General features: G+C 40.4%; 1 protein-coding gene across 8 annotated transcripts in view; it reads left to right on the top strand.

The window, feature by feature from the left end:
* Window positions 1-20,473, top strand: part of LRRC4C (leucine rich repeat containing 4C) — a 565,233-nt gene extending 544,760 nt beyond the window's left edge. For 4 of the 8 annotated variants that reach the window (XM_052781909.1, XM_052781904.1, XM_052781910.1 and 1 more), the window contains one exon: window positions 17,797-20,473. In XM_052781909.1, coding sequence (XP_052637869.1) covers window positions 17,839-19,755 — 1,917 coding nt within the window. In that variant the 5' untranslated portion in view covers window positions 17,797-17,838 and the 3' untranslated portion in view covers window positions 19,756-20,473. Of the gene's footprint in view, window positions 1-1,776; window positions 1,961-6,883; window positions 7,059-17,796 lie in introns of all 8 variants that reach the window. The other 4 variants (XM_052781905.1, XM_052781911.1, XM_052781907.1 and 1 more) reach the window with 3 other exon arrangements.
* Window positions 20,474-21,921: the final 1,448 nt, after the last annotated feature.

The following is a 21,921-nucleotide window of genomic DNA, read 5'->3' as shown; positions in this document are numbered from 1 at the left end:
GCACCTCCATGTCTTTCCTGTAGCGAGGGGCCGATCAGATGCATATGTCATGGGAGGGCTGTGTTAGCAACGTATTTGTCCACTTGAAGTGCTTACATGGCCCCTTGCTAATGACTGCCTGAAAATATTTAATGTACTTATCCTCATGCATCATTCTGGAGAAGAGAGTATAGATAAGAATCCAGGAAATAGTTCTCAGCCAGAGAGATCTGGACACATTAGCACTTTTGTCATTCAACTATTTTTTGATGTGCTCAGCCTGAAGCAATAGTTAGAATTTAAAAATTCAGAAAATATTTTCCTGATAGGAAACAAATAGATTTTTAGAAATACTGTTGAACTATATTTTACAAAGTATATTAGGTATACCTATGCATGCATAAATGTATGCATTTGAATGCAAACTTCATTGGCTTCTTTGTGTTTTGATACTATCTTTAACTATATGACCAGATCATATTTTTCCCCTAGTAACTCTTTGTCTTTCAATGCACAAAATGAAAAAAACCAACCTGAATTCAGTACTTGGGCTTCTATAAGTAGTGCTCTCCTTTTTTTGTAACTACTTGTTACCATAAGGTATGACAGCTGCTTTAAAGCTGCTTTGAGTGTGTCTGTACAACTTTCAGTGACTGTACTATAGGTATATCCCTAGCATGGAACATTTCATCTGTAAATGGTTAAAATTTTACAAAGTTGTAAGAAACTGAAAACAGTCTTTCACAAAGGCAGATGTTGGACATACTTAATAATAGGTGGTATCACTGCTGTCTGTGATAAATATATTTGTACTGCTATACAAGTCAGCAGAGTAATGGAAAGCTTTACTGCAAACAGGTATATTTCTATCCTTGAATAACATCAGCTATCAAATTTATTCTACTTTGGACACATAATTTTCAAATTTGTTTTGAACCTTGGATTCACTCTCTTGCTATACATTTTTAAAGTAACAGAGTAATTTCTTGGAATCTTTTAAGAATCTAATAATAACTTGACATTTTAAAATATTACATAACACATTTCATAGTATGATTTCACATACATGAACTCTGTCGTTTTAGCTGTCTCAGTTGCTACTTTTCCTTTTATGTTATGTGACAGTTTTAATTAAATGAAAATTAAATTTCCATCTCCCTGAAAACTATGCTAAAAAAATGGGATCAAAGCCCTAGTGCTTACTACAGCAATAATCCGTGGTTGGCTCTGTATAGCAAATTCTTATTGATATATGAGATGGAGTCCTGACTCCACTGAAATCAAAGTCAGAACTCCTGTCGGTTTCTGTAGGAATCAACTTTTACCCATGATTTTCTCTCATGGATCTAGTTCAAAATGGAAGTTGTGGTGGGCTCATGAATCTAGAATACTGTATCAGCACTTCAGAGTCTGAACAGCTGAACAAGCAGGCAGCACTGCTGATACTGGACATTGTATCCTGTTGGTTAACTTGACGCAGATAAACAGAACTTCAGTGAAAGTGATCATTTGCTAGAGAAGTATATGCCAGCTTTCCTGGATCTGATATGAATTTCATATTGATGTAATAATAAGTTGAATTTGGCCAGTGATTTCAATAAGCAAGCTATAAGCAGCCTATGTAGAGAAGCTATTCCATTGCATAAATGTATATTCATAAATTGTAAAACTATGTCTACATGAAAATATGAAGTAATCTATTATTTTTCTCTATAACACTTATCGCAGTGTGAAGTTTCAGAGAGATAACGTCTTCTCTGCCTTTATCATTTATGATTCTTGGATCTTCGGTCATAGGCTTGCCAAGCTGGTGAAGAGGGCTTTAAACTAAAGTTGCCGGGGTACGGGAGCCTCAATCCAGACTGCTCCTACCAGTTTGATGCCAGTGCCAGCAATAGATGCCCAGAGCCTGGAGAGGGATCACAGGTCAGCAGGAGAGCACCTGAAGAACAGCACTGAGGAATTCCAGCCACTCCAGCCAGTAAGTCAGCTTCATCGGGGGCCCAACTTAAATGTCTCTGTGCAAACACACATAGCATGGGGAATAAACAGGAGGAGGTAGAGATGTGCACACGCCTGCAGGGCTGTGATCTTATTGGCATCACGGAGACGTGGTGGGATGGCTCCTATGACTGGAATGTTGGAATGGAAGGCTACAGGCTCTTTAGGAAGGACAGCCAGGGAAGATGAGGAGGGGTTGTTGCCCTCAATGTCAGTGACCAGCTGGAGTGCGTGGAGCTCTGCCTGGGGATGGATGAGGAGCTGACCGAGAGCTTATGGGTCAGGATTAAAGGGAGGGCATGGACAGGTGACATTATAGTGGGAGTCTGTTACAGGCCACCCGACCAGGAAGACCAAGCAGATGAGGCCCTTTATAGAAAGATAGGAGCAACCTCATGTTCACAAACCCTGGTCCTCATGGGAGACTTCAACCACCCTAATATCTGTTGGAGGGACGACACGGCAGGGCATAAGCAATCCAGAAGGTTCCTGGAGTGCATTGATGATAACGTCCTTCTTCAAGTGATAGAGGAGCCAATCAGGAGAGGTGCTGTGCTGGACCTTGTACTCACCAACAAGGAGGCACTGGTGGAGGAATGTGAAGCTCAAGGGCAGCGTTGGCTGCAGTGACCCTGAGGTGGAGTTGAAGATCCTTAGAGCAGCAAGGAGGGCGCACAGCAAACTTACAACCCTGGGCTTCAGGAGACCCTCTTCAAGGATCTGCTTGGTAGACTAGCGTGGCATAAAGCCCTGGAGGGAAGAGGGGGCCCAAGAAAGCTTGTTAATATTCAAGGATCACCTCCTCCAAGCTCAGGAGCGATGCATCCCAACAAAAAAGAAGGCAAAAACTCCAGGAGGCCTGCATGGATGAACAAGGAGCTCTGCGACAAACTCAAACACAGAAAGGAAGCCTACAGAGGGTGGAAGCAGGGACAGGTAGCCTCAGAGGAATACACAGAAATTGTCTGAGCAGCCAGGGATCAGGTTGGGTAAGCTAAAGACCTGATAGAATTAAATCTAGCCAGGGGCATCAAGGGCAACACAAAAAGCTTCTATAGGTGCGTCAGCGATAAAAGGAAGACTAGGGAAAATGTGGGCCCTCTACGGATGGGAGCAGGAGACCTGGTTACCTGGGACATGGAGAAGACTCTGGTACCCGATGACTTTTTTGCCTCAGTCTTCACCAGCAAGTGCTCCAGCCACACTGCCCAAGACACAGAAGGCAAAGGCAGGGACTGGGAGAATGAAGAACTGCCACACTGAAGGAGAAGATCAGGTTTGAGACCATCTAAAGAACCTGAAGGTGTACAAGTCCATGGGACCTGATGAGATGCATCCGTGAGTCCTGAAGGAACTGGCGGAAGAATTGGCTAAGCCACTATCCATCATATTTGAGAAGTCATGGCAGCCCAGGGAAGTTCCCACTGACTGGAAAAGGGGAAACATAACTCCCATTTCAAAAAGGGAAAAAAGGAAGACCCAGGGAACTACAGGCCAGTTGATTTCACCTCTGTGCCTGGCAAGATCATGGAGCAGATCATCCTGGAATCTATGCTAAGGCATATGGAAAATAAGGAGGTGATTGGTGACAGCCAACATGGCTTCACTAAGGGCAAATCGTGCCTGACAAATTTGGTGGCCACCTATGACAGGGTTACAGCATTGGTGAATAAGGGGAGAGCAACGGACGTCATCTACCTGGACTTGTGCAGAACATCTGACACTGTCCTGCATGACATCCTTGTCTCTAAATTGGAGAGACATGGATGTGATGGATGGACCACTTGGTGGATAAGGAATTGGCTGGATGGTCACACTCAAAGAGTTGTGGTCAATAGCTTGATGTCCGAGTGGAGACCAGTGACGAGTGGTGTTCCTCAGGGGTCGGTATTGGGACCGGCGCTGTTTAATACTTTTGTTGGTGACATGGACAGTGGGATTGAGTGCACCCTCAGCAAGTTTGCCAACGACACCGAGCTGTGTGGTGTGGTCAAGAAGCTGGATGGAAGGGATGCCATCCAGAGGGACCTGGACAGGCTTGAGAGATGGGCCTGTGCAAACCTCATGAAGTTTAACAAGGCCAAGTGCACATGGATTGGGGCAATCCCAAGCGCAAGTACAGGCTGGGCAATGAGTGGACTGAGAGCAGCCCTGTGGAGAAGGACTTGGGGGTATTAGTGGATGAAAAACTGAATATGAGCCAGCAGTGTGTGCTTGCAGCCCAGAGAGCCAATCACATTCTGGGCTGCACCAAGAGAAGCATGACCAACAAGTCAAGGGAGGTGATTCTACCCCTCTAATCTGCTCTCATGAGACCCCACCTGGAGTACTGCCTTCAGCTGTGGGGCCCCCAACATAAGAAAGACATGGACCTGCTTGAGCAGGTCCAGAGTAGGGCCCCAAAGATGATCAGGGGGCTGGAGCACCTCTCCTATGAAGACAGGCTGAGAGAGTTGGGGTTGTTCAGCCTGGAGAAGAGAAGGCTCCAGGGACACCTTATAGCAGCCATCCGGTACCTGAAGGGAGCCTACAAGAAAGCTGGAGAGGGACTTTTTACAAGGGCATGTAGTCATAGGACAAGGCATAATGGCTTTAAACTGAAAATGGGTAGATTTAGATTAGGTTTAAGAAAGTTCTTTACTGTGAGGTTGGTGAGGCACTGGAATACGTTGCCCAGAGAAGCTGTAGATGCCCCATCCCTGCAGCGTTCAAGGCCAGGTTGGATGGGGCTTTGAGCAACCTGGTCTAGTGGAAGGTGTCCTTGCCCATGGGAGGGGGGTTGGAACTAGGTGATCTTTAAGGTCCCTTTCAACCCAAACCATTCTAGGATTCTGTGATTCTATGATTTATAGATAGTCTGGACAGAAAGAGAATAACTCATGTAATTTGCCACTTTCTCACAAACTCCTTTGGAGCCTTTGATTTTCACCAATCTGCATTGAAAGCTTTCTTTTTTAATGATAACTTTTCCAGGCACATATACATTATCAGTTCTTGAATCAGTCCATATATTCTGCAAAGATATGCACTATGTTTTGGATACCTCAGAAAAACATGATACTGGATTGTGCTAGTGCCTTATTTCAGCCCATGTAGAAAAAAAATGTTCATTATTAATGAGTTACTTCAGAATTAATTTAACATTTGAATAAAATTAAAACTGGTTAAAGTAAAAATACAGAATTATTTTTGTTTGCAGTGTTCAAAGTAGATGACACGGTTATGAAATTTGACTTAGTTATATTTCTTTGGGTTTGCTTCCAGTGCTTGACTAAGCTGTCAAGGGAAAGGATGCTTTTTACCTGTCAGGGTAAAATTCATATGTAGTCTTATATATACATGTATGACCCTATGACTATGCTTTATACAAACATATTTGGGGGTTAATGCACTTATTATTGGAATTTAGTAGTTAAAACATTAGCAATTAGTCACTTCAGAGTGAAACTGGTTTTGAGGCATACTATCTTTCAAAAGTACTCTGGTCCATGAAACATCATCAGTCCTTTACTGGGTCAGAAACAGATGTTTGTGGCAGAAGGACTGACACACTTGAGAGTATATGGTAATTGCAAATGGGAAAGGTGGAGTTCATATTATCCTGGACTGGTGCAATGGTGCCAGAAAATACTTTGCCTAGTTGCATGTGAAAGAGTTATAAACCTCTTAACTATTACCCTCTTCCCCTTCCTTCTTCGGCTAGTGACGATAGTGTCCTGAATGTGAACTGTTGTACTTTTTCAAGTGATTTGCATCTTCCTAGTTGGATAGCCCCAAATGATAATGAATTTGAAACATCACATTTTGCCACTTGTACAGTTCTATGGTAGGAATTTTCTTTCAGGTTGTTTTAAACATTTATAGTTAAAAATCACTTCAGGGCTTGCCAAGACCCTGTCTGACATGAGGCTTATATAAAAGCTTTCCTGTGGGCAAGGATCAGAAGATCATAGCACACGTATTGGAAAGCCTTGCCAAGAGGAAGCTTCGAGAACAGTTCACAGGGAAAAGGTGACAGTAGGTCGCCAGGAGTCCCTGCCCATTCCCACTGGAGGAGGGATTGGACTGGGTCCCAGGTGATCCATACCAGCATCTGTGGCCTGTTCTTTGGGTAGAATTGAGGAACACTGCTCATGAGATGTCCAATGAGTTTCAAGAAGGAATAGCATAGCAAACATCAAAAAACGTCATTTCAAACTCACAATGTATTTCTTTAGACTTGCCAGCTATAGTATCAACAGCTTGTGGCAGATACTTCATATTACATACCAAACTAGACAGCATCCAAATACAGTCCTGCAGGAGAAGGAATGAAAGAAAGGGTACGCAGATGAAATGACCTATTTAGGATATTTAATGTGTTTCTGGAAGGTGTGCAAATACTATGATAAGAAAAGTAATGCAGGAATCTGTAGAATAGGACAGAACATTTTCTAATATTTAATCAAATTGAGTTTTAAATGTCATGGCATGTTGGTCTTCTAATTTAATATGTAGATAAAGTTCACATTCTAGTAGAAATGCGATTCAGGAGTTCTGGGTCACCGTACTGCCTCTGCTGCTGACACTTTTCATTATAGTATATCCACTTGGACTCTTGTGGACTGCTGTGAGCAAGATTTATCCATGCTCCGCTTGGATGCAGACTCTGTCTTTGTGCTCTTAGGGCCAGGCTGGAGCAGCACTGTGAGGCACATTAGCCTGGGGTCAGCAACAAGCTAACAGTTGCTACATGGCTATCATTTGGAGCAACACACATTGCATCTAGTCAGCATGGAGCTTGAAGCTCATGTTTGCAAAGTATCATGTAGACACATGCAAAATTTTGCCAGCTGATTTAATCCATTATTGCCTCGCTTTCTTCAGCCATAAACTACCATAATATTATCTATCTTCTTTCCAGAGGCCTTGTGAGGATGTGTTTATGTTTGATGTCTTATTAAGGTGATCCAATCAAGGATGGATCATTGCCAAAACTCCCATTGTATGCAAAGGGCCCTGGGGCCCCTGCATTCACGCAGCTCCCAACAACAGAAGTCTCAGGTCAAAGTTTGTTGTTCAGAACCAGGAAAATACTTGTAAGTAGTTGTTATAGTCCCTCTGAGTCATCACATAGTTTCACTCTTCATTTTATTTCACTCGCTGCCTCCTAAATTGGATTGAAACATTTTCCCACTTGTAATATTTAAAGGTGTACAAATACTGTATGCAAGAGCACCTGTGACCTATTCATTGCCCAGCAGTGATAGATCTGGCAATAATGTGCTTGCTATTCTGGCTGTGCTGCACTTTGGTAACACCTAGGGTTTAATTGAAATACACCCTGACCTTGGTTTTGTTCATGAGGCATAGAGTGGACATAATTACTAGGAATCTACTGAGGGATATTACGGCAAAATGTCATATTACTAATTTTGGATCCTCACACCCTTTTGGAAAAAAAAAAAAAAATCACAAATCTCAGTAAAAAAAAGTGTGCTGCAGTTTCATAGAAGTCCTAAAACAAGTAATTTTCCAAAAAATTAACTTCTTATATTTCTCTATACCTATTTTTTTCTCTCAAAACACTATCGCAGTATGATAATTGCATTGCCCCTAACAGTTTCATATTCCTTCATAATTAAATAAACAGCTTGTAAATTGCAGACCACAAAATGCCTGTGTTCCACTCTTACCTTAAGGGGTTTCCATAGTTACCAAGGACAAGAAGTTTAACCATCATTTGCCAGAGTCGAGGCTATTTACAGCCTTAACTTTTTACCTCATGTCTCTTTTTCTCTTTGTCTCTTTGTTTATTAACACAATGAGGGAGTAATTTGGACTCAGTTAGCCACTACAAATGCAGTGATGCAAAATGGACTCCCTAAAGTTACCAAGGTTATGAAATACCTATCAAGCACTTCTCCAACTCAACATCAAACAATTCAGACCTTAAAAAAGGAAAACACCTTTCTTGACACAGCATTATGTCATGATAGTATTTAAGCAGGTACCTATTTTAATTCATATCCCCAAAAATATTTGTGCAGATTTTGCATGGCTGCTTTAATATAATTCCCTTTCATCCCTCAGTCTCCTCTGTTTTACATATTACAAAATGCATTTGCAAAAACTGCACTTGTTAAGGCACAAACTTGATTTTTTTATGCCACTGAAATGGATAATCCTCTGATTTGCTAATCTCAAAATAATCTTAAAATCTTTCTAAATGACTTCAAATTTTACCAGAGCGTCTCTGTTGCCAAAGTACAGAAACTACTACGGATCCACAACTGCATTATATATTCATCAAAATAAAATATTTCTGTCCTCTAGTTTATATTATCTACTGAGGTCAAGAGCTCAGCAAGGCTCAAAGGATGATTTGCATGGGTAACAAGAATATTCAGCATTATCACATTCAGTAGACAAATGCACATATTGTAATTTAGGAAAGGATGTTTTGGGCTTTAAAAACTAGACTCCAATTTTCTAAGATTAGGATGAAACTTTCTTAAGGGCAAGTATATACTGTAATTGCCAATTTTTTTTTTTTGTTGCTCTTCATTGTACTGACTATATTTGTATATTCATACTTAGACTGTGGTGTTCTGATCTGACATTTTCTACATCTGTTTTTGTAGTTTGTGAGTAGCGAGAAAATTTTGGAAGGAATCAGGGCTAACATCTTGGATTCCATCAGCCTTGCACTTTTTTGTCTTTGCATCTTTTGAAAGACACAATGTTTTAATATTTCATATACTTAACCTGCAGATTTTTGCCTGCTAATTTGAAATCTTGTAGTATGTTGTTGCAAAGGATGTTAATTTATACAGTTTAATGCTTCCATGTAAAAAAATTTATAATGGTCTACCAGACCAAAACTACTTTGTTTGAAATGAAGTATCACCGTAGTACCTTTAAACAGATGTTGTCTTAAATCACTACTAGTCTGCTAAAACCCAAGTAATGCTACAGTGTTTCAAAATAATGACCCCACTGTGACAGGAGTCAAAATTACATTGTTTTGGAGCAGTGCTTTAGAACATTATATAATTTTTTATTAAGGGTTGGTTTTGTACTAATTTTGTTGTTGTTCACAGATGCCTTCTGAATGGGGATCTGTGATTTTGCTTTGATAGTAAACCAAAAAGGGATTAAGAAAGCATCCTTTCAATAGTTATAAATATACTGCAGTTTAATTGTTGCTCACTGAGGTATTTGTGGTGTAAGATAGTGAAATCCTGAAGGTGCTTGTGTGACTTTCCCTTCTATCATGGTTGGCACATGAGATGTAGTGACATGCTGCTGTAATTAAAAGAATTTTGTTATCAGGGCTATTGTAAAATTTCTTCTGTACAGTTGCCTGTTTCTCCCTGCATAAATATCTGTCCAGAAAAATATAGAAGATGAAACAAACAAAAAAGGTTCAGAGAAACTGTGTTTTATCAACTGAATTAGTGAAGTGAGAAGAGCAAAATGGGACTTGAATAACCCAAGGGATCAGTGATGAGGTAGAAAACCTTTTTACCTTTATGTAATTGGTTTGAATCGAGCCCAAGTCAATACAGAACAAAAGTTCTTAATGTCTACATGGGGTCTCAAGAAAATGAATCCAAATTAACTTTGAAAAGGGACTAGCTAAACTACATTATGTTCTTTTATGGACACTCTTAATTGAAATTACTGTGGCCTTGATTCAATTTAGCTTAAATTAAATTCTAAATAAGAGTGTCCACACAAAGATTTAATGCAATATAATTAACCCACTTTAAAAGTTAATTCCAATTAAATTTCTAGAATGTTTCTGGGTGGACTAGTACCAAGCTGTATTGTGGTGGCTTTTATGAAAGAATTTAAGTTAGTTCATCATGAATAGTTCATAAATTGCTCCTCTTCATACCACTGTGAGCAGTCTGAACAGAGATTAGGACTGTTTTGTCCTCTTCACCCTTTGGGTGACATCCAGGGAAAGGTCAGTAAAGAAGTCAAATAATTCCTTTTAATAAAAATAAGTATGTCTAAAGAAATATCCATTACATAGTCTGATGTTTCCTATGATTTTCCTGTAAAATTAGCAAATGTTATGAGTTGTACTGAGGATACAAAGTGCAAATGACACTTGGAAGTAAAAGAATATTTATAAATAAAGGGACATACCAGACTGATTTAGCTTAAAACACTGTGAAAACTCTTAATTTCCAGCTAAAATGCAAATATTTTTGCCTGGACCATCACGCACTAAAATTCTCATTTTTAAAATGTCTCTTTCATGTTCATTTCTGTTACTTGAAGTTAAGGAGAAAATTTTAAACCTTAGAAAGACATGAGAGAGGAAACATGAAATCAGGCTGGAAAATGAGGGGTGTGAAATAAAGCTGTTTTCTGTATAACAAAATGAAAGAAAAGAAGAAAAAGGCAGACTGGGTCAAACTCATCCTTGATTGAACTCCCCTGAAATCAATGGTGATTCAGGAGGATTGAATGTGTCCAATCACATTTAGGTCTTTGAGGTCAGTGTCTTAGTGATTCAGCTGAGTCTTAAAAGGCTTGCAGAAGAGAACTGGGAAGTATCTGTGGTACAGCAATATCCACTTTGCCTCCTACACTTACACGCTTCAAGGGGCCATAGAAAATCCTGACTGTGTCCCAGAGCGAAATGGTGAAACATGCAAAGAGGAGAATAATTTGCATTGTGAGTGTTTTGATTTATCTGGTCTCATGAGTAATCAGTTTGCATTGCAGGGCTGCCTATCTAGGCCTCTTTGGCCTCCACTGTACTTAACTAAAAATAAAATAAAACCCAAATAGATAAAAGCTGCTGGCTTTGAAACCTCCCAGGTTTTTAGGCATTGCAATAGCTCCCTAAACTGTTGTTGAGACTTTTAAAGTCCTATAGCAGTGAAAAGGGAAAACTGATTTTTAAGAATGGAGGAAAAGATACAGAGCTATATAGCTGCGGTGATGGGTTTTCACTGTAAAACTGTCTGTTTGAAAAAACCCAAACACCTCAGACAGGAGCCAATCCGTGAGAAAAAAAAAAAAGATAAGATGAGGAAGAGAAAGATATGAGATCTACTGTAACCCAGTTTCCCGATTTTGCATGATGATTATTGTGAAGCTTGATTACGAACACAGCATGTGTTCCTTTGTGGGTAGCAAACACATTGAATGGAGAAGTCGACTGGTGTCGTTGTACTGTATATGGGCAGGGAACAGCACGCAAAGTGTTTGTACTTCTCTTGAACCGAAAGCTCTAGTCCTCGGGGGTTCAGCCAGGCGGAAAGGAATTTCAGGAGAGAAGAGGCAGGGAGGGGAGCAGGAAGGTATGGTGAGTGAATCCCCAGCAACGTGGTTCCATCAGCCCAAGCCTTGGCAGCTGTACGGGGACGCACATCGCAGGCTGCAGGAGCATTTGCAGAGCAGATGTTGGTAGAGGATTTCTGACCCCAGCGGAGCTCCCTGCCCACAGTTCAGTCTCTGTTCGGGGATGAGGGTTTACCCTCGTGTGTTTCAGTATTTTGTGGAGATAAAACATATTGTGCGCTTGTCTCCTGGTATCTACACTGAAATTCCCTTGGCTTCCTCTGCTGGCATTGCTGCCAAAAGGGGATCAGTCTCAGGCCCTGAGAGCATTCACAGTTCCTGAAAAGAGAGTCAAAAGAGTCACTTCTGCATAAGGTCATCCTGGGATTTAGACCTATTTTTATTGCTGTACTCAGTGCTCTGTTCCATACAGAAACTATTTTCAATTCTCCGATGCTGATACTACTGGAAGAGACTTCCCAGCATAATTAGCTGCTTGACACACCTAGCTCCTCTTCATATGTTTGGAAATCTGCCATTTAATTTGCAACTGTAGAGTGGCTTGTTTACTAAAAAATGCAGATATCTTTGCAAAGGGTTTTTCCTCTCAAAAACCTCTTTAAAAGGGTGTGATGTACAGCATACCTAACTGTGCTATATAAAGTGAAGCAAAGGTGCATTTTCTGAATGCATCCACATACTTGTCAACTTGAAAAAAGTTGTAAAAAGTGATCTGAATGTCCCTCATCCCAAAGTTTTCTCCACATGGCTGAGGGAGAGTTGTGATGATTTAATTGTGCTTTAGTTGAGATTTAACTGTGATGTCCTTGTGATGATTTAATCACCTGATAAATTCTGTCTATATTTTCAATGCAGTGACATATAGCATCACAGCTCATTTTTTAATGGCAGATGTACAGCACCAACCAAAGTGTGTTAGATCGTGCTGTATCATAAACCATATACTGGGATAAAGCCATGGCCTTTGCACTGCACCGCTCCACTGCTGAGATAGTTAATCATAGACTCACAGACTAGACAGAAAGCTAAGTATGAGTTGCCACCAGCAACTAAACTGCTAGGGATCCAGCTAAGGGTCAGTGGAGCTTGGGAAAATATCTTTGCCACCTGCCATACCTCTTTAGGCAGATCTTTGGGAATGGTGTAGAAGTTCTCTTTTGTAATCAAAGCCCACCATTACAGGAAAATCCTTCAGAGATCAGAGTGAGTATAGTCACTTTCTCCTGGTAAAATAACGGAGAGATCAAAGTACATCAGGCCTAAGACCTAATTACAAAAAAATAGAAAAACGAATTGTGGGTTCCATTACAATGCCCATAAGGAAGACATCTCTGCATACACATTTGGCAAAGTTACCTTTCAGTAGCATAACTACTGCATCCTTCAAGCTGTCCCTAAGGGAAGCTGCACTGTGCATATCTGCAGAGGTAGAGTAGCTTTGTCATTCCTTGCTTCATCTTCTGCATTGGATCTGAAGAGGGCAATGCTTTTTGCTCAAAGGAAAATGTGTAGTACATCGAGACTAAGTATCAGATAAGCTATAGAGAGGAGAACATGCATATCAAACGTCAATTTGAAAAAAGGTGTTTGAGTTCTGTGGTTTGTGTTCTGATTTGAACACAAAACAAATAACTCTCCATATATGTATATGTATGTCTCCATGGCCATAAAGAGAATATACATTACTGTACTAAAATGGCAGATAGTATATGCTTTGGTAATTAGAGCAATGCCACAGACATGCTTAAGGTCATGTTTGGAAACACATTTAATAATTGTACGGCGTCTGGGGAGCTGACAATGCAGTAAGGAAATTCTTTGCATTTTAAACTACATTTTAAATCTATACAGCAGAGGGCACTAGTGTTATTGAATTGACCATAGAGTTGATATTTTGGTACTAGAAAAATGAAGGGGGAAAAAAATCGCTTAGAAGAAAAAGAGGTGTCAACAAAGACTAAAGAAGCTGGTTGATGGTCTGTGTTCCATGTGTGGATTTATAAAGCTAAACCTTCATGTGTCTCTAGCATAATAGACAGATATTGAATAGCAAATTACTCTAGTACAGAGTTCCAGATGGGTCTTTATGTAAAGCCCATTAAAATATTTCCATAATGTTCTTCAAGGCTTTAAATGAATTTTCCATTGTGGTTTTGTGCGGGCTAATTTTTTTCCAGGGTATTTCCAGGGTATTTATGATTTTAAATTACCCTGATGTGAAATGACTGCACTAAGACTTCCTGAATACTTAAGCTCCGAACTATGGAAAACCACCAGTATAAAAGAGAGGACCTTTTTAATACATTCCTACTGCCACTAGGAATCTCACTGCAGTATGTTAGCCTCACGCAAGGCTCACCAGTTGGAAGTGTGCATTTGCAAGTCACTGCCTAGCCTATTTTCTGCTGGTCATGGTGGCGTTTTTGAATCATCAGCTCCCCTGTACTTTAGCAGCACCAAGCACAGTTAGTGTGATCTTATGCTACATACTGCATTTTGCTTCCTGTGTTACCAGAGATGAGGGAAAAAAGTTTAGTAGTGTAAATAAATCCAGAGTTAAATCAAATGGTGGCTACAAAAGCTAAGATTTGCTCTTGCTGCCTCCCAGAAAACGTTCCAGAGGAATGGCAATATAGATCTTCTATACTTACATATTAAACAAAATACAGCTTAGACACAGAAAAATCATCCACACCAACACATGAAAACGTATCTAGAACTTTCCATCTACATCTCACAAAATGGTGATCCTGTCTTCAAAATTATACACTCAGAGCAGCTAATAAGTAGTCAGTGACCAAGCTGGTATTTGAAGTATACACAGATTTGAATTTTGCAGAAACCTGATGGTTGCAGAATTTCCTGAGGGTCTTTGATAGATCATAGTTCTCAGGCATATGTTTGATCGAGACATCCCTCGTACAGGACGGGAAAAAGGTAAATGTAAAAGCCATGGGCAATTTTGGCCTTCAGCACAAGGAAAGAGCTGTTCTATGTGACTGATTCATTGTTTGAGTCAATAAAAAAAATGGGAGGAACATAGGGAATTTATTTTAAGAAGAAAACAAAAAACATTTCTTTTAAAAATCTTTTTGCAACTGAAACATGGAGACATTTTGGTTTGGGTTGAACAATTTTTGCTAATCAGTCTCATAACTGGATAATTTATTTGTTATAACGAAGTACTGTATTCAAGTAATATGTTTTTATCTTTTTTTCTTACCCATGGAGCATATGTGTATTGATGGAAAGGGAAGTTTTGCTGGATAAAGGAGTAGGTGAAGGGAATGGTGGTTCCAGTGAAGACAATAACATTGTACCAGTGCAATGGTAAAATAATTGGTTTGGTGTGTGTATTGGTTTTGTGTGGCAAGGTTTTGGTAGCGGGTGGGGTTACAGGGGTGGCTTCTGTAAGAAGCTGCTGGAAGCTTCCCCTGTGTTCGACAGAGCCCATACCAGCCGGCTCTAAGACAGACCCGCCGCCGGCCAAGGCCGAGCCAATCAGCGATAGTGGTAACGCCTCTGTGATAACATTTTTAAGAAGGAAAAAAAGTTGGGACGGCGGTATTCGGCAGCCGGAGAGAGGAGTGAGAACATGTAAGAGAAACAACCCTGCAGACACCAAGGTCAGTGAAGAAGGAGGGGGAGGAGATGCTCCAGGCGCCGGAGCAGAGATTCCCCTGCAGCCCGTGGTGAAGACCATGGTGAGGCAGGCTGTCCCCCTGCAGTCCATGGAGGTCCACGGTGGAGCAGATATCCACCTGCAGCCCATGGAGGACCCCACGCTGGAGCAGGTGGGTTCCCGAAGGAGGCTGTGACCCCGTGGGAACCCCGCGCTGGAGCAGGCTCCTGGCAGGACCTGCGGATCTGTGGAGAGAGGAGCCCACGGAGCAGGTTTTCTGGCAGGACTTGTGACCCCGTGGGGGGCTCACGCTGGAGCAGTCTGTGCCTGAAGGACTGCACACCGTGGAAAGGACCCATGCTGGAGCAGTTCGTGAAGAACTGCAGCCCGTGGGAAGGACCCACGTTGGAGAAGTTCGTGGAGGACTGTCTCCCGTGGGTGGGACCCCACGCTGGAGCAGGGGAAGAGTGTGATGAGTCCTCCCCCTGAGGAGGATGAAGCGGCAGAAAATAACGTGTGATGAACTGACCGTAAACCCCATCCCCGTCCCCCTGTGCCGCTGGGGGGGTGGTAGAGAATCCGGGAGTGAAGTTGTGCCCGGGAAGAAGGGAGGGGTGGAGGGAAGGTGTTCTGAGATTTGGTTTTATTTCTCATTACCCTACTCCGGTTGATTTGTAATAAATCAAGTTAATTTTTCCCCAAACTGAGTCTGTTTTGCCCGTGACGGTAATTGGTGAGTGATCTCTCCTATCCTTATCTTGACCCACAAGCTCTTTGTTATATTTTCTCTCCCCTGTCCAGTTGAGAAGGAGGGGGAGTGATAGAACAGCTCTGGTTGGCACCTGGCGTCCAGCCAGGGTTAACCCATCACAGTGTGTTTCTGTATCTGTTTTATTACTTGTTAATGGAATTCATTATTCAGTCCAAGTCCTTAGGGGTTAAGTTTTAGAAGAATTTAAAAAATGAGAAAGGAAAGAAAAGACAAATTTACTGAATAAAAAAAACAACTAGTGACAAACAAAAATGCTAATACAATCGCATTAACTATCACAGAAGATGGTTAATTACTATTCAACAGCAAAATCCATGGATCACAGATATCTCCAACTCTCTACAGAGTTTTGCCATATATTGTGTTCAGCACCTCTGAAGAGTAAGCCTGCAGTAAAAAGGAAGGTGTATACAGCAGCCACCCCTCATCTAGTCTAGCACAGTATCCTAAACCCGTGGAGCCGGTGTTCCGAAGTACAGTTGTTGGCAGAGGGAAGGGATGGAGAGGTGGGAGCAGTAACATCTAACACTACAGCCACAGGGCTCTCCAGTCATATGACAGAAGTGTAAGCCATGGAGAGAGAAATTGAGTGACTTGCTCAAGGTTGCAAAACACATTAGTTTCATGAATCTTTCATAACGAGAATGATGTTTTATAAATAGCACTTACAGAACAGATCAAAACCACAGATAAAGCCCAGATTTTCCAATTCCCATTCACAGGTTTTTAACCATTATATTGGCTTTCTCTGCAGTAAATTATTAAAAGTGAGATGAGAACACTTGCTAGCTCTGAACCATTATAACAAGTTTTAAAAAAATTCAGAAATGAATTCTCAAAAACACATTGTCTGAATATATAATTAGAAAAAAAGTCCTTCGTTAAATGAATTGCTCTGAGATGCAAGTTCATCTACTTTTTCCTGGTTTGTTTTTTTTAAAGCAAGATAGGTTTTTTTACACAAAATAAAACAATTCAGAGCCTGGAGTGGCAAACCATTGCCTTATAGTATTTTGTTTTACTGAATATATGTATTATGCATCTGCGTGCTCTAGGTTATAAATATGCTTTAAGCTTGCTGTAATTTATAAGACTTCACTTTTGGCTGATTTATAGAAAATTTCATTAATCTCTACAACAGAGGGACCTTGCACTGAGCAGCAGATTGAAAATGAACTGAGGGCTGGGGGCTTTCAGAACTACCACAAATGAATCAGTACCGAAATTCTTAAATTGGTAATGATCATTTATAGTGTAAAGGTCTTTTTTCCCCTTACAGTAAGATCTCTAGGGTTTTTTTAAAGGTGCCAATGAAACTGCCAACCCTGAAGCTACAGAGATATATTTCAGCATTTAAATGGCTATTCTCATTTCTGTGTTCAACACACATTTACTAATGAGTGTTTCTCTGCTGTTGGTGCCAAACAAAATAATTGAGGAGGAAATATCATGAAATTGGATGATGCTGTTTAACGGTAGGGAAGAATTGATGCTCAGCATGTTTCTTTTGTATTTTTTTTTTTTTTGGATTTGAAATAGGCAAGATCTTGCCCTGACATTTGCATGACCTGCAACATTCAGTATTAAAGGCTTTACTTCTAGTTAAACTCCGGTGCAGGAGTCACATTTGTATAGGCAAAGATTTTCACCCATACAGAACAGGAGTCTCTACTCGCTCTTCATAGTATCTGTTGTCTTGTCTTAAAATGTATCAAGAAAGTTAATACCTTGAATAGTCTGAGGATTCCTATCTTACTCATTTTTGCCTTTTGAGGCCGTTGTCACTTCTTTCAACTCTCCCCCTGAGTTAGAACATTTCTTTTAGGTATCCACTGTGGTTGAACTTGTTATGTGCCATCCAGCTACATGCTTTATACATTGGAATGAATAGGAAAAGCTAGTCTCTGGCTTTTTCTTATCTCATTGCCAATTACAGCTGACATACATAGCTGTACAGGAAACAAAATATTAGCATTTCTACAGCTATTCTCACTACAGAGTTTCATGAAATTGGTAGAGTTGACTGAAAGGACCTGAGAAGTCTTTCTTTAGAGAGCACACTTAAAGATTTGAGATTAATTTAATGTTCTCCTTCTCCCTTCTTTCTTTCTTTCAGGCTATTCAAACTCCAGAAGGACCAACACCAAATAAATTATGAATGTTGAACAAGATGACCTTACATCCACAGCAGATAATGATAGGTCCTAGGTTTAACAGGGCCCTATTTGACCCCCTGCTTGTGGTGTTGTTGGCTCTTCAGCTTCTTGTGGTGGCTGGTCTAGTGAGGGCTCAAACTTGCCCTTCTGTCTGCTCCTGCAGCAACCAGTTCAGTAAAGTGATTTGCGTACGGAAAAATCTGAGAGACGTGCCAGACGGCATCTCCACCAACACCCGGTTACTCAATCTCCATGAGAACCAGATCCAAATCATTAAAGTTAATAGCTTCAAGCATCTGAGGCACCTAGAAATCCTGCAGCTCAGCAGGAATCACATCAGAACAATTGAAATAGGGGCTTTCAATGGTCTGGCCAATCTCAACACTTTGGAACTCTTTGACAATCGTCTGACCACTATCCCAAATGGGGCTTTTGTATACCTGTCAAAACTGAAGGAACTGTGGTTGAGAAACAACCCCATTGAGAGCATCCCTTCTTATGCTTTTAACAGAATCCCTTCTCTCCGGAGGTTGGATTTGGGGGAATTGAAAAGGCTTTCGTACATCTCAGAAGGTGCCTTTGAAGGTCTGTCCAACTTGAGGTATTTGAACCTTGCCATGTGCAATCTTCGAGAGATTCCTAACCTCACCCCGCTTGTAAAACTGGACGAGTTAGATCTTTCTGGGAATCACCTGACTGCCATCCGGCCAGGTTCTTTCCAAGGGTTAATGCATCTTCAGAAATTGTGGATGATACAGTCCCAGATTCAAGTGATAGAAAGGAATGCTTTCGATAACCTTCAGTCACTTGTAGAGATCAATCTGGCACACAACAATCTAACACTACTGCCTCATGACCTGTTCACACCGCTCCGCCTAGAAAGGATCCACTTGCATCACAATCCTTGGAACTGCAACTGTGATATCCTTTGGCTCAGCTGGTGGATTAAAGACAAGGCACCCTCCAATACCGCATGCTGCGCCCGTTGCCACACACCTCCTAGTTTAAAAGGAAGGTACATTGGTGAGCTGGACCTGAATTACTTTACGTGTTATGCTCCAGTCATAGTGGAGCCACCAGCAGACCTCAACGTCACAGAAGGCATGGCTGCAGAGATGAAATGCCGGGCGTCAACCTCCCTGACCTCTGTCTCTTGGATTACTCCAAATGGATCTGTCATGACGCATGGGGCCTACAGAGTTCGGATTGCTGTGCTCAGTGATGGCACATTAAATTTTACAAAGGTAACTGTGCAAGACACAGGTTTGTATACATGCATGGTGAGTAACTCTGTTGGGAATACCACGGCTTCTGCCACGCTGAATGTGACTGCCCTGGATAACCCTGGTTACACATACTTTTCTACCGTCACAGTAGAGACTGTGGAACCTTCTCAGGATGAGGCACAGACCACAGAGCAGGTTGGGCCCACACCAGTTACCAACTGGGAGACCACTAACATGACAACCTCACTCACTCCACAGAGCACAAGATCAACAGAAAAAACGTTCACCATTCCTGTGACGGACACAAACAACGGGATCCCGGGAATAGATGAGGTTATGAAGACTACCAAAATCATAATTGGTTGTTTTGTGGCTATCACTCTCATGGCTGCTGTGATGCTGGTAATTTTCTACAAAATGAGGAAACAGCATCACCGGCAGAACCATCATGCTCCAACGCGGACTGTAGAGATCATTAATGTGGATGATGAGCTTACAGGCGACACACCCATAGAGAGTCACTTGCCCATGCCAGCAATAGAGCATGAGCACCTAAATCACTATAACTCTTATAAGTCTCCTTTCAACCACACAACAACAGTTAACACAATAAATTCAATACACAGTTCAGTGCATGAACCGTTATTGATCCGAATGAACTCAAAAGACAATGTACAAGAGACTCAAATCTAAAACATTTATGACATTATGGGGTGGGGGTGGGGACAACAAAAGATGGTTTATAAAACAAATGACACAAATGACTGGGCTAAATCTACTGTTTCAAAAAAGTGTCTTTACAAAGAAAAAGAAATTTATTTATTAAAAATTCTATTGTGATCTAAAGCAGACAAAATTATGTGTATTCCTCAGAACCTGGTTTTGCTGCACTTATTTACCCTCCTCGTTCCCCTTTTCCTCCCCAGCCTACCCTGATTCCCATTTGCCATATTTTTCATAGGAGATCTTGATTCCCTAAAAGAACTGGTCTAGGAAATTTTGTAAGAATTCTGTTACACTTTGGGAATTTTTATGGTGAATTCTAGTGGTGAGATTCGGACTATTTTGTCACTTTTTCTCTTTTTTTCTTTTGTTTTCTCATGCCCTTTTTGAAATCATTCAGTAGAGAATGGAATAATAACAGCAACTTTACAAGTGAGAAAAACAAAGAAGCAAACCTTTTTTTTTCCATGTAATGATTTGCTCTGTATTTACTGAAAGCACGGTTCTGTGAAAAAATGGAAGAAAAAGTAAAAACAAAACAAACCAAAACAAAACAAAAACCACCCCAAGAAATTAATTTACTTGTGAAAACCTATAAAACCCATGATCTTTTAAACAATTCTAGAACCAGAATTTGTAGTTCAAACACTAAACTAAGATTATAAATAAAATATTGTTTTTTTCTGTACTTGGACATAGCTCATTTTTAGTGTGGATTTAAACATCAAAAGTTTGTTAAAATTCTTACGATATTCTGCTGTGATGTTCCAAAACACAATCACTTTAAAGAGAACAATTAAACCACTTTGGATCATTACTGAAGAATAGCATAGTTTTCATTTTAGTTTATGTAAGCAGCCTACTGGCAAACAAGGGTGTTTGACTTTTAATGCAAGATTAAGATCATTCCTTCTAATGGTGTTTTCAATTATCTCTATTATATCTCAAGATGTATTTCACAATGCCAGGAAAAATTTTGCGAGGAGTTTCAGTTATCACTGAATTTATTAGACAAAGCTGAAAAGTTTGTTCTGTTTTTTGTTATATATAACTGTCAATAAGAAAATTCATCTTTATATCAAAGCTAGTGGTTTCCAGTTCTGTTGTTCTGGGACTCCTAGACACAAATATGAAATACGTTTTGCTGTCTATGATACCTATAATCAGAGCTGTATCCCTATGTGCAAAATGAAATCAAAATGCTGTTATCGGAGTAACTCACAGGAAGAAGTCTGAGGATTTTGGTTTAGAAAAACAGAAAGAACAGAGTCAGCCAAATCAGAGGAGAGTATAGGTTACTGTAATTTGCATGACAGTTAGACTCCCTGTAGAGTAACCAGTTTACATTAATTTAAACTGAGACTCATTTGCCAATAGGAAATGTACACTCTTTTCCTTTCTCTTTATATATGTTCTCTGGGTTTAGCTTATTGGTATAGGAATGGTGTATACCTTGCAAGCTGAAAGCTAAAAGGAAGGCTTTGCATAAGAAAACCAGCTTCAGGACACTCTTCTTCCAAGTAGAAGTTCTGCCAAATTAAACTACTTTATGCATTGGCAACTGAATAGAAGCATTTTAAGATGATTTAGATTAGGAAAAAGAATCATATATATAATCTCTGAATGTCTTTTCACCTATTTTCTTCCTTAACCACCTTTACTGTGAGTTTTCAGGATCCTGTGCCAGGTAAATAATGTTCTTAGTTCTTACCAAAATCTCTTTGGACCTTTCTAGTATGCAACAGCATGCAGGATGAAGAGCCTACTGAAGAGTGTACTTCTATTCTGTAAATTTAAGAAGGAATTTCTGCTAGGTTGAGGGGGTAAATATCTCTTGTTGGATGCACAGTTCTGAAGGTTGCAGGCGAATTTTGTAGTAAGGCGGCCTGATGTAAAGAGGACACAGTGGAGATAGGTGATGATGAATCACACCCTGCAAGGAGTCTGGTAAGTATAATACAGAAATAAACCCAAAGTTCTATAATAATCTCAAAGAAACACTTGGCAAGACATTATCCTTTGATGTACTACGTGAAAAATAATATCTACTCTAAGAGAATTTTAACAGAGGACAAAAAAGGACCTGAATGTAAAATGCTGCAGTTGTGATTTCTAGTTTTGCCTATTTCTTCAGAG

The sequence above is a fragment of the Harpia harpyja genome, chromosome 3 (genome assembly GCF_026419915.1).
Source record: "Harpia harpyja isolate bHarHar1 chromosome 3, bHarHar1 primary haplotype, whole genome shotgun sequence".
Lineage (NCBI taxonomy): Eukaryota > Metazoa > Chordata > Aves > Accipitriformes > Accipitridae > Harpia > Harpia harpyja.
The sequence above is the reverse complement of the archived record's forward strand: the minus strand, read 5'-3'. Positions and strand labels throughout refer to the sequence as shown.